At 38.9% G+C, this 12752-nt stretch overlaps 3 protein-coding genes across 3 annotated transcripts; all 3 read right to left on the bottom strand.

Annotated features, from left to right (window-relative positions):
* Positions 1 to 474: 474 nt before the first annotated feature.
* Positions 475 to 1687, bottom strand: SARC_07642 (hypothetical protein). The gene has a single exon (XM_014298414.1). The coding sequence runs from the start codon at positions 1618 to 1620 to the stop codon at positions 1138 to 1140; it is 483 nt and encodes a 160-aa protein (XP_014153889.1). The 5' UTR covers positions 1621 to 1687; the 3' UTR covers positions 475 to 1137.
* Positions 1688 to 2927: 1240 nt separating this feature from the next.
* SARC_07643 (hypothetical protein) lies at positions 2928 to 4212 on the bottom strand. The gene has a single exon (XM_014298415.1). The coding sequence runs from the start codon at positions 4181 to 4183 to the stop codon at positions 3713 to 3715; it is 471 nt and encodes a 156-aa protein (XP_014153890.1). The 5' UTR covers positions 4184 to 4212; the 3' UTR covers positions 2928 to 3712.
* A 1751-nt stretch (positions 4213 to 5963) lies between these two features.
* On the bottom strand, positions 5964 to 8304 carry SARC_07644 (hypothetical protein). The gene is made up of 4 exons (XM_014298416.1): positions 8134 to 8304; positions 7878 to 8013; positions 7599 to 7712; positions 5964 to 6157 (listed from the first exon to the last, which is right to left on the bottom strand). The coding sequence occupies exons 1-4, from the start codon at positions 8235 to 8237 to the stop codon at positions 6053 to 6055; spliced, it is 459 nt and encodes a 152-aa protein (XP_014153891.1). The 5' UTR covers positions 8238 to 8304; the 3' UTR covers positions 5964 to 6052.
* Between the last annotated feature and the right edge of the window lie 4448 nt (positions 8305 to 12752).

The raw sequence follows: 12752 nt of genomic DNA on the forward strand, positions 1-12752 counted from the left end.
TATATGTATGTATATGTATGTATATATATTTATATGTGTGTGTGTATATGTTCTGTGTGTGTGTGTGTGTGTGTGTTTATCTATCTATCCATCTGTCGCACATACACATACGCACTACATATGCACACATAGATACATTTATATACATGCTTGTGTGTGCTGGTTTTAGAGTATTTATGTATATAAAAGATTTGTATGTATGTCCATTTTTGTGGAACTTGTCGCTTTTGGACCAGCGGCAATTTTCCGCAAGTTATATGGCTGTCTTTTGATGCATTCGCGACTGAACACTATTCTTCAAGTAAATTCTCTAGAAGAGCAAGCATCAGACAGTCATACAAATATATTTTCAGTGTTTATACTGACTATTGTTCAAACCTACTTGAGATGTCTCAATGGACGAGCGGATTCGAATGCAGCTCGGATACAATAAAAAATGAACCCCCTCAACCCCAACCCAAGTGTGTTTGCGTCGCATTTTGTTTAGTACTCTTTTGGTTTTATGTAATTTTATTCATTAGTTGTAATTAATAAACATCTGTCTTGCGTTCAGTTCAGAATCTCTTGTCGAGGTTCTGCGCACAAAGTCCATCAATGTGCCTTCAGGTTTTGAGCACAAGCATCCATCAGCAAAAGCTAAGCAGTCGATAGTCCTTTGAGAAGCAGGAAGTCAAGTGGTAATCTGTTTAACCGCTCTTATAAGCACCGAAAGTGATCTAAGTCCTCATGCACATACCTGCAAAGTACTTTTCACAGCTTCCCGTGCCGTAAAAGACATGTATTCAGTCGCCAACTGTGTTCCAATGAACACTCGATAATGAAACCGCTTACCACAAGGTATATGTCCCACCCCTCCCTTGTATCACCTAATCCAGCACTTTCGTCTTTCTTGCTTCATCTCTACTCCACGCATGCTGGTGATATATAGTACTTACAAGCTGCTTCTCGGGGCCAACTTTCCAAGATCGGCGAAAACCATGCCATCCACATTTTCCAAACGCTGTGCAACGAAAGCATTTAGTACTTCATGACCGATTTACAAAGCGCGTGCTCGTGCTGTTGTAGGTGGGTGTATTAGAGGAAGTGTTGTATCTGTAGTTATTTCAAATAGATTCATAGAAAGTTGGAGACTCCCGCTTATGCCAAGAAAGCGGCCGCTACTGCGACCACAGCCATTGAAGCCACAGACACTGAAGCGGTTGTTGCGCTGTTCGAGTTGCCGGCTCCTGGGTCGGTAGCCTTGGCCGAGATCTCATCCGTACGTTTCATAAGGACAGACTTGACGTTGTGGCAGCCTACGCAAGGTACACACGATGCATCTATGTTGGATCTGATAAACGCTACTTCCAGGTCGCGATCAAACTCTTCTGGATAGTACTCGCACTCCTTCAAAGTTGCGAATAGTAGTGCTTCGTTGTCTACGTGACTCTTTCGCACATAACTGTATGTAGATGCAGAGCCCGAGGTCACCTGAATACAATCGCCAGCGGCTAGTACGTGGTTAGTCATCTGCACCTCATTCTTACAGTCGTCTTGCAAGTAGAAGTGGGCCTCAGTATTGGTGGCAGAGACTGCGATGGCGCTTGCGGCCACAATCATTGATACGAATCCAGTCTTCATTTTGAGGTTTGGAAATGATGTAGGATTTCTTTATAAAAAGATGGTATGTATCTCACGTCTGCAGGTGTCGAGAGTGAGTTAAAGTTTTCTCTACTGAAAGCATATATAACAAATTGAACAGGAACTGTCGTATGCTTGACATTGCAGAAACCGTTCTAAACAATCTCACAGTCCTGCTATTGTATAACTGAAAACTTGATGAATCCTGAAAATGTATTGGACGACCCCGTAGTAACGAAACCTGACTGGCGCATTCGTATAGATCTGTCATATCGTGAAATATGACTTCTCTGGACTTAGTTCTGTAGAGTGTAGTGGCCTATTCTACTCTCTCTACTATAGAGTGAGAGATTAGGATTTGGGTGTCTGACTGCCCGGGTCTCTGAGACTTGGGTCCCTGCCCCGGTGCCCCCAGTACCACTTCCCTGAGGCCTGAGCCCTGAGCCCTCAGGCCTCAGCCCTAAGCCCTCTCACTCTCAGGCCTGGCTGCTGCCCTCCACCAGGCTCCCTTTCACTTAGTTTGGGACCTCAATTTTGAGTTTATCAGGGTATATTTTTAGAATTGCGCTCTATTGTTGCTGAGAAGAAACAAGTGGTGGATAATTAAAAAATAACAGACGGATAACGTCCAAATTCAACTAGTTTGTACCATATGCGTTTATTTTACAAGGTACTACGATTGTTATCAATGTTATGAATATTATCGATGGTGTGATATGGTGTTTACGAAATGACGCAGTATCGCAGACTGCCGCGTCCCCTCGTGACTTGTGACTTATGACTTGTGACTTGTTACTCGTGTGTGTATGTTCGGCTCACACCACATACCGATGCTAATGTTCGCAAGCTGCTTCGTTTATTTACACACAGCTGAATAGGCCACTTTTAGTATTCTAGCATTACTTTGATTCATTTCTGGGTCCCGTTGTGCTTGTACTGTATATGAAAATCGATAGGGGCTGGAACAGGACACGTCTTACATCTTTATATTTTGGTTGGAGGATTTTAAAGGCAAAGACCGTGCATCGCTACAACTTTTGGCCATCTCCGTGATGGGGGTGCACACCACTGACTTCCCAGTACGTGTTTCATATAAATGCAAAATATCTATTGTATAAAAAGGCTTAATTTCCCTACTTTCCTTGAGAATTCAAATCTGAGCACGAACAGAGAAGGTGAGCCATATACACTGCAACGAGATTATAAATTTAAAAGTTATGCTAAAATAGCATGCACCATCGCTGATTCAGTATATTTCTATATTTTGAATCACAAGACTATAAAGAGTGTACACCAACATGTATGACGTCTTTTCTTAGCACTTTTTATTAACTTTCGTATTTCTGCCATGAGTGTTCAAAGTCGGTATCAACCTGTATGACGAATCAAATGCAGGGGATCTTGTCGGACTTGCAGTATACTGGACACAAACAAGCTGTGCAACGTGAAGCAACAGAGCTCTAAAAAGAACCTCTATCGTACTACAACACAGAATATTCACTTCAAGTTGAACCCAAAATAGGTAGTCGCAGCTGTGCACACAAGGTCGACATGCTCCACAGATGATGTCGACACAAAAGAATAGTTGTCGCATGTTAGGTTGAAACAAGTTTATTGAATCCAATAGGGATGAAATCAGGAAGACAGGCTGTGAATCCATGGTATATCCTAATAATTGATGTAACTTGATAGAAATAGTGTTGAGTCTCTTTTTAAGTCTACGAAAAGCAGTCCAGTCTTTGGACCACTCTCGGCTACTCTAGCACAGAGAAAAGTGCTTAATCCAGACAATTTGATAACAAATATCATCGTTGAAGAAAATATTTTAAGCGTCCAGGCTGACCGATGCGGCAAGCGCCTTCATCATACCCGGAAATGGCCAAAAATCCCCGACATCCGATATTGATTTATAAAGAGAATCCGCACGCCCGATAATTGAAGAAGACGACGACATTTGCTATGTACATAAAGACGGCTTCCAGAAACGTATACACTGGAAGACAATCTTAAAGCGGCGCGGGGACGTATCTGTGAGCTCACGGAGATACAAATACGCTTGATGCGAAGGTCGACCCTCTTAAATTACAATTATTTAGGCAAACAGGGCGGTGATGGCGGCCGCTGCAACAGCAACGAGTACCGAAGGCGCGGTGGCACCAGCGGCTGACATCTTCGATTCAGTGGTTGTATCAAACTGTACAGACTGTATGTTACCACATTTGTAGCATGGCGTGCACTCGTCCATAGTGGTGGCACGGATGAATGGTACAGGTACAGTGCTGTCGGCTGTGTATGCTTCACATGCAGCTTCGTCAATGAACAGAATTATTTCATCTGAACGATCGGACAGCTTGATGTAGTTGTATTCGTTATTGGCCCACTCCGTGACTGTAAGCGTGGGGTTAGAGATCTTAGAACACGTCTTTGCGTCGTTCAATACACTTTGGCTCAACTCGAGCTTCTCTGTGCATCCAGCGCCCTGGAAGAGGTGCACCTTGGTGGCTAGAGCCTGAGCTGCGATAGCAGTAACTAGAAGTATAACCCTCATGATTTGATATTTCATGTCTATCCAAAAAACGAAGAGTGACTATGAGACTGTCGAGCTCGCGGTATATGGCCAATTCGAGCTGAAACTTTGGAATCGATTTCTAAATTTTCAATCGTAGCGCGCCACCGGTTTGCGGCTCATCAAGCATCACAGCAAACAAGTTATTTTCGTTGTCAAGCTGGCTTGAAACATGTGTTATTCCCATTGGTGAATGGTTGCTAATTTTTGTCTTTACTTCCAATTGTTCCTGAGATACGAAAATTTATTCAATTTTTTATTCAAATATGAATAACATTTTTATCAAGAATACCCCGCGATATCACAATCTTGAGAAATAATATTCCCATGTTTGAACTTTGAAGTATAGATGTACCACACAAGTAACATGAATATATGCATATAGTGCTTGCTGATGGAACAGCAATGAGACATAGTGCTCGTCTAGCTGCTTTTTTGCAGTTTCTACATTCTGTCTTCACATGCTTGCAATATATTTGACATAGGGTGCTTGAACTACGCAATTGATAAGTGCGATGGCCTCAGAAAAAAAAAGCAGGCTGTTGGTTGGGTTGAGACTGTATGCATACATTGTCATTCTAGGATTTATTTGTCAGAGGGATATTGCTGCCGTTTCATCAATCATACATATATGTGGTCACCGCGTGATGTAGCGATGCGAAACAAAAATATGAAGCATAGTCCACGTATTTGTTGGTTGTGTAAAGTGTCCTAGGTGAAGTATAGCAAGCAGGAATACAATTAGATATAAACGTAATAGCATTGAATAAATAAAGCGAATGGCACGCTTGATTAGTAGTTAAGTCCATTTAGATCTCAGTCCGGGAGATGCAACCCATTTTGCCGACTTGTCTCTTCTGAGTGTATTATCAATCTAAAATTGTTTTGAAATATATGCACAAAAGTCATGTCCCCTTGAGCCTGTGGCAGACTTAGGAACGATCGACAGAAGCGGAAGTCGTGTGAATATGATTAGTAATAAACAATAGAATACATTTCTACCATGACTTGTACATACCTTCGGTCCCACCGAATAGCATAGTTATTGTTCCAGATCACACATTATAATTAAGTCACCTCGGATCGTTTCGCGCACTGGGTGATCAAAAACAACCCGTGGGGGGAGTTCATACCATGACAAGTAACTACAGTCCACGCTCATGAATTTTCTTCCATCTTGTGAAATTTATTGCCCTTGTGATGCGCCGCCCGTGCCAAACTAAAATGTGCGACTTTTTCAGCAGCACTTTATATCTAGCTAAATTAAAGCAGTTTCCGAGATATTAAAGCCTCATTCATTCTACGCCCTACTGAGACGATGATTTCCTATCCTACAATGTAACTAATAAAAGCGAAGCTTGCTTCCCCAGTTTGAAACCGATTCCACTCTATATAAAATTGATAGGTAAATTGACGTGTAGTATTCCACTAAAATATCGCAGAACAAAATGCGAAATAAAAATACACGAGCAGATAGCAGCACACTACTCAACTTTAGGCTCACATTGCAGTCTGATACTTCCAACCCCAAAAAGTTTTGCATCAGTGAAATGTGTACAAAGTAACTGGTAAATTTACTTCTAAACTTTACGTGTAGCAATCAAATACAAAAGTTTGCAGACTACGATGCATAGTAAAATATATATGAGCATACAGCACACTACTAAAACAATGGACTAAATATCACAGTCCGACGCTTTAAACCCAAAATTCTTTGTATTGCATCGCTAAGAAGTGTACACGACCCTCGCAACTCATTTACAATTAGATGAACAAGTCTTTCTATGTCCACACAGCGATTGGTTGAAGTACTCCAAAAGATGGTAGAAAACACGATTTATTTCTCGGGCACTAACTGTCTAATATTTACTGTTGCTCAGGCATGAAACGGATGATATCAGAATCTCCAGCATCAGTGATACTAAGAACAGAGCAGCGGTAGTACTTACCACATGCAGTTCCAAGATCGATCTGTTAGGTAAAATAAATGAATATAATGAGAACTACAAATTGAACTGAAGAACGAATATTCTGTTCGTAACGTAAAAAAATCATCAAATTGAGAGTACTTTGCACACAAAAACACGAAACGAATATGGATTGACTCAGACAGCCAAGGTGCAAATCAACATAGCCGGCAAGGCATATCAGCCGAAATAGTCGCGAAACTGCATGGTATATCATCAGTAACAATCCATATTCTTCTCATAGTTTATCCAAAACTAATCACAGCTTGTGTAGAATAGAAAAAGCGCATATATATATATATATATACATACATATACAAACACATATACAGACATATGTGTATGTATGTATACAAATATGAATATATATATATACATGTAAATTACATTCATGTAAATATATATACATGCAAATGTATATACATGTAAAAATACATAGAGATATAAGATATATATACATATATATATTTGTATAATATATATATATAATACCTGCATGAATACATACCAGCATATTTATTTACATACCAGCATATTTATTAACATACATACATACATGCATACACGCAATACTATATATTCCTAAACGCACGCACATGTATGTGTATATCTATATATGTATATGTGTATACTATTGATGTATTATATATTATATATATATATATATATATATGTATTATATACATAAATACAAATATACATATATATATAATATTGATGTATTATATATTCATTACATATATATATGTATTATACATATACACGTATACATATATATGTATAATATATTCATTGTATATATACGCATTATACATATATACATAATTGATGTGCTATATATATTTATATTTTTGATATATATATTATATATTTATATGTACTATACATATACATATATACATGTGTGTGTGTGTGTGTGTATATATATAGATACACACATATACATATACATCTATATATATATGTGTGTGTGTGTATGTATATATACACACGCATATATATATATATATATATATATTAATATATTTATATGTATATATATATATATATATACACGCACATATATATATATACATCTATATATATATCCATGCATTTTTCTATTTACGTGTATGTGCGTATACATAAATATACATACATATATATGCATGATATATACATATACATATACTATATATATATATATATATATATATATATATATATATATGATGCAGTTATATATATATATGATGCAGTTATACATGATATTTATACATACATTCATCTATATCTAAAAAATATACTGTTATTAAATATATATACATGTTGATATATAATACATTTATGGATGTATAAAAAACATGTATATATATGTAACCCTCTACACATAAGCTTACAAGTGCTAACTTTAGAAACGCAAACGCAGATAGTGTTTGAGATTAATAATGAGACAAGCTACTTACGTTGGTTCCGTGGTAGTGATGGATACCGGTCTTGCTCAACATGGCGTAGTACTCGATCTCACTCTTGCGAACAGCGGGGCAGTTCGATGAAATGATGATCAGCTTGGACTTTCCCTGTCAGATAAGTAGAGGAACACATGCGACACAAAAGAATATGAATATGGGCGAGTGTCGCATCTCAGTAACACATTTGTGCCTCCGCGACGACTCCTATACATTGCACGCAAGCCAGAAATTTATCATTAGTTCTATTAACATTAATCTGTGAGGAACACTTACGGATCGAAGAGTCTTTAGGGTTGACTTGTATCCTAGAGTGTACTTTCCACTCTTCATAACAAGACCGAGACGCTGGTTAAGCGAATCCAATCCCTTGGAGGACTTCTTGGGTGCCATCGTGTCTAGAGAGATCCGTCTGTATGACGCGAGATTCAAATTCGGTTAGTTAGATGCCGCTATGTCGATACTTCACGATCGCTGTACTTTAATTCAAATGACTTTATCCCAATTTACATAGCAAAATAACTCCACTTACGTTAACAAAAGGTCTAAAAGGACGATTAGACGCTTCCGGCTGTTCGTTATAATGGCCCCCTTGTTACACAATTTTTTGTTGATTGTTGAATCCCACACGTGCATTGCAGGTCAGGACACACTCTCGTACTCCACTAGGGGAGAGAGAGTAGTGTAGGAAGATACATTTACAAAATCACTCGAAATGTAGGTATTTTATTAGAACTTGTATATTACATATTTTGAGTACCGAACATATTTGAGTGATTTTCTGGCCTTGTGGATATTGGATAACCTCTAAATAATCATATTTAAATAAATATTCCGCTCTGGAAAACGGACTATCGTCCGTACGGGGTAGGGCCGTAGGCCGTAGGCCCTGATATTACATATTTACATACAATTGTTCATTTTTGTTTTTTTTTAAGCAAAAATATCTTTTTACAAAATATAAAACAATAGAAAACATATTTTTAAGACCATCGGAACTCAGAATTGATGACCACATTTTCATCAAATTATTTTTACTTTTACACTTTTGTTCACCAAAACACACCAAAACACACCAAAATACACAATCAATACACTCACACACACATATACGCGCGCATGAGCTTAGATCATATAGCATGAGAAGTGAGCTTAGATCATATAGCATGAGAAGTACAAGGGTCGCAACTAGAAAGGAGGGTGTACTCCGATAGACATGTATATGTGAATTGCAGACATGTCTAACTATAACTTCTCGTAAGATAAGACTACCGTTGAGTGATAAAGCTCGTGCTCGACGATTGGTTAGAATATTACAACCTAATGTTAATAAGGAAAACTGGTAGTGTAAACTCAGCACAGTAATGTTTATATTAATGTATGGTACTTTCCAATTCATCATCTAGTGAATAGAGGTAATTGAATACACGCAGGCCCTGATGCTTTACTAAAACTTACCCATCATTGGGAATCTGATCGTGCAATCTTAAAAAATTTGTACAAGGCGAGCATGCGAGAGTGCAATGTATATGCACAAACGACGATGACGTATGTGGTGAAAAATTGCGTTATGGTGGATGCTTTTTACTACCCTGTGGTTTAAATAGCAGAAAACGAGAGTTGGCTTGGGTGGACATTTTAGTGCGCGATCCAAGAATAGGAAAGCGCCCTGTCGCCGTACACTACGTGAGATACATGTGAATACATTGATGCAAACAGTGATTGTCACACACAAACCAACTATATTCAAAAATACATGTAAAGAATGCTAAAAATGCCTTGGCGAGAAGGAATTCGTGTTAGTAGAGCTGTTATTCGACACTATTGATTATATGGAGAGATGCGACAGCTTACAACTATAGGATCCGGATTGTGTAAAAAGGAGTAAAGCAACACTTGGTGACGATATGATAAAATCTCGACAAGGAAATGACGAAGACGAACACCAGTCGTCATAAAGTTCGACTAGCAGCTTCGTTCCAGGTAGGCCAACTGACACTCGTGTATTATCACCGTTCAAGCTGTTTGTTTTCTTCCTCTACATGCTACGTATATGCGTGCGAAATTACCTGAAGCAGCTGGCAAATTTTTCATAGGTGAGTCTTCAGCAAGACGGTTATATCCTGCCTGGGTGTTTGCGTATTCAGATATATTCAATTGTATGATGCCTATTGTACTGCTGCGTATTCAAAGGCTGTATTGGCGTCGAGGACAAAGTCTGTACTAGATATTCAGAGTAGTGCTGTTTACAGCGAGGATGCTACAGAAGGAATAATCTAAGACCTGTATGCGCAGTTGTGCCCCCTGCTTTGCATGTAGCATTCCACTCTGTTTACAAAAGGCATGAAACAATATAATTACAGACACATCTTCATATGTATGGCATGTATCTCCAGGATTTCTCTACTCATCTTTCCAGAAGCAAATCGCTTTACCAACTCCAATTTTTCAGCTCGGATAGAAGAGCGACTCTCATTGATGAGCTTTCCCCATCTGATGATCAGAGTGATGCAACCCTCAATGTGAAACAAGAACTGATCCCAGTCTTTGTATAAAACTATGTTTCTTGCCTGTAATGATAAGTGATACCCATACCCCCTATTGTGTCTTTGCAGTCTATATCAATCATATATAAACGCACATAGCGCATTAGGTCTTTCACCCCCAACGCGATGCCAACGCAATAAAAACTTACTAGTACAAAACCTATTTGAAACTGCCTATTACAATTGATTCAATGAGATATTTTGAACGAGCACAGTTTATTTGGTTTATAAGGAATGAAATGTGATATGGACAGTATTATAGGTTGTATGTACGCACGCCAAAAGAGTGTGTGTGTGTGTTTTTCTTGGTGTGTTTTGGAGAACAATAGTGTAAAAGTAAAAATTATTTTATGAAAACGTGGTCATTAGCTCAGACGGTCTTGAGATTTGTATTTCAACTGATTTTCTCCATGGTTCGAGACTCCGAGGCTAATCGTTCCCGTCGGATTCGTGAAATTTAGCAGTCACAACTCAATCCGCTACAAACTTTGGGTGGGGTGGGGGGTTCTTTCGTTCAAGTGGGAAGAAAAAATCATTCAATTCAATACGTTAAGAACTTGGGTGGGGGGGGTTCAAGTGGGAATTGTTCAGTCGGAGGTTAATCGTTCCCGTCGGATTCATGAGATATAAACGTCACTCGTTCCCGTTAGAATCGTAACATTCAAAAACGTTATTCGTTCTCCTCGGATTCGTAAATTTAAGGGACGAAACGCTATTCCTATGGCTAGATGTGCATCCATCATATGTCATACTACGACCAATGATGGACAACTCAGCGGCTACTATAACACGTACGCTGGTACCAACCATGTGTGATCATGGATTCCCACAAATCATACAGACTGATCAAGGCATTGAATATGTTAACGATCTAATTCCAAAAGTCGTTGAATAAGCGCCGACATAACACCTAGTCTATCGACTGTGCCAACCTAAAGTCGTAGGCGCGAACGAACGATCACACAGTGACCTCATACCACTGTGTAATAAGCCGGGCCTCCACATTAGACTATGTTATAAACGTACTCTTAAGAAGTACGTAATTATGAACGTCATCTTAATTGTACGAGGAACTTAAGTTTCCTGAACGTACTCTTAATAGGGATAATATTATTTATTTTGTGTAATAAGCCGGGCCTCCACATTAGACTATGTTATAAACGTACTCTTAAGAAGTACGTAAATTATAAACGTCATCTTAATTGTACGAGAAACTTAAGTTTCCTAAACGTACTCTTAATAGGGATAATACTATTTATTTCAAAAATGGCAAGTATGTATGATACAATGTATGAACATATGGTATGGCTCTCAAAGTAGCTGTAGTGGTTCAGGAAAGATTGATGGGAAGAAGACGAGGAACTTAAGTTTCCTAAATGTACTCTTAATAGTACGAGGAACTTAAGTTTCCATAAATGGTTTTTAATAGTTTTATTAATTAATACCTTTTCCATTTTATATTTCATATATTTGGACGAGGCCATTCAAAGGCCTTAATAAAATACCAAACATAAAGAGTTGGTCTAGTTCTATTAATAGAACTTTATTTGCTTTGCAATTTTATTTATATCTGAATACTTCGATAATGCAGACGTTTGACCCTACAGGTACCAGTTATCTGATCCTGCAGCGACACCAGCATGAGCTAAACGCTTGTCGCGACTGGCCAGCTGTGTGTTGGTTGGTCACATCCTTGTTAAGTAAGGGTATGCGTAGCCCTGGGCTGAGTTCAATTTTAAATGAACCAGCTGCGAACACGCCCATTCAGAGTTATATTCTGAAATTAGACGCTGACTTGAAACGTCCAGATATAACAAAGGACAAGGCACGGCGATGGTACGAATTCCTGGTTATGCGCCTGTTCTGTAAGAACATAGGGAATAACGACCGTGAGAACCTGTACACCGAGTTGCGACGTAAACACGCGACTGAGGCTCGCGACAAGGGACATGAAACAAAGTTTCATCTATCCCGACTTACGTGGGAACAGTTTTATGATACTGTATACACCCTTTTTCCCGCACATCGAGTAACATCGAGGGAAAATCGGCTGTTAAGAAGCCGCGGGAGCACAATGATCACGGGTATGTATCCAGGCAGACCTCAAACGAGAGACCTCAACATATACGTGCTCGCAAATCCACTTTATCCGCGCGACCCAATAAACGGGCACGCGCAGGAGCGAAGGAAATGGAACCTACATTTAAGGAGATTAATAAATGTGCCGACGCACAGTGTGGGTATGACATGTACCAGTTAACCCCTAACGGTTATTGGAACGGCAGACATGCATCCACCTATACACACTTTCTTACTAAGTGTGACAAGTGTGAGAAGACCAATGGCTATCACACTAAGTCTTGTGACCGAAAGCCCAACATTAAGTTGGAATGACGGTACTACCAGGTACAATCGTTACACAGACAATACAACGACTCTTTAGATGAACGTGTAATAATCCCTGTATATTACAATGGAAATAAAATCCTTGCGTTGATTGATCCTGGTTCAGAAATTTCATGTATATCCGATCGCTGTGTATTAATGAAAGATATCGAAAGGAGAACACAAACAACTCACCTCATTTTAGCTGATGATAAAACTG

This window comes from Sphaeroforma arctica (assembly GCF_001186125.1).
Source record: "Sphaeroforma arctica JP610 unplaced genomic scaffold supercont1.617, whole genome shotgun sequence".
Taxonomy (NCBI): Eukaryota; class Ichthyosporea; order Ichthyophonida; genus Sphaeroforma; species Sphaeroforma arctica.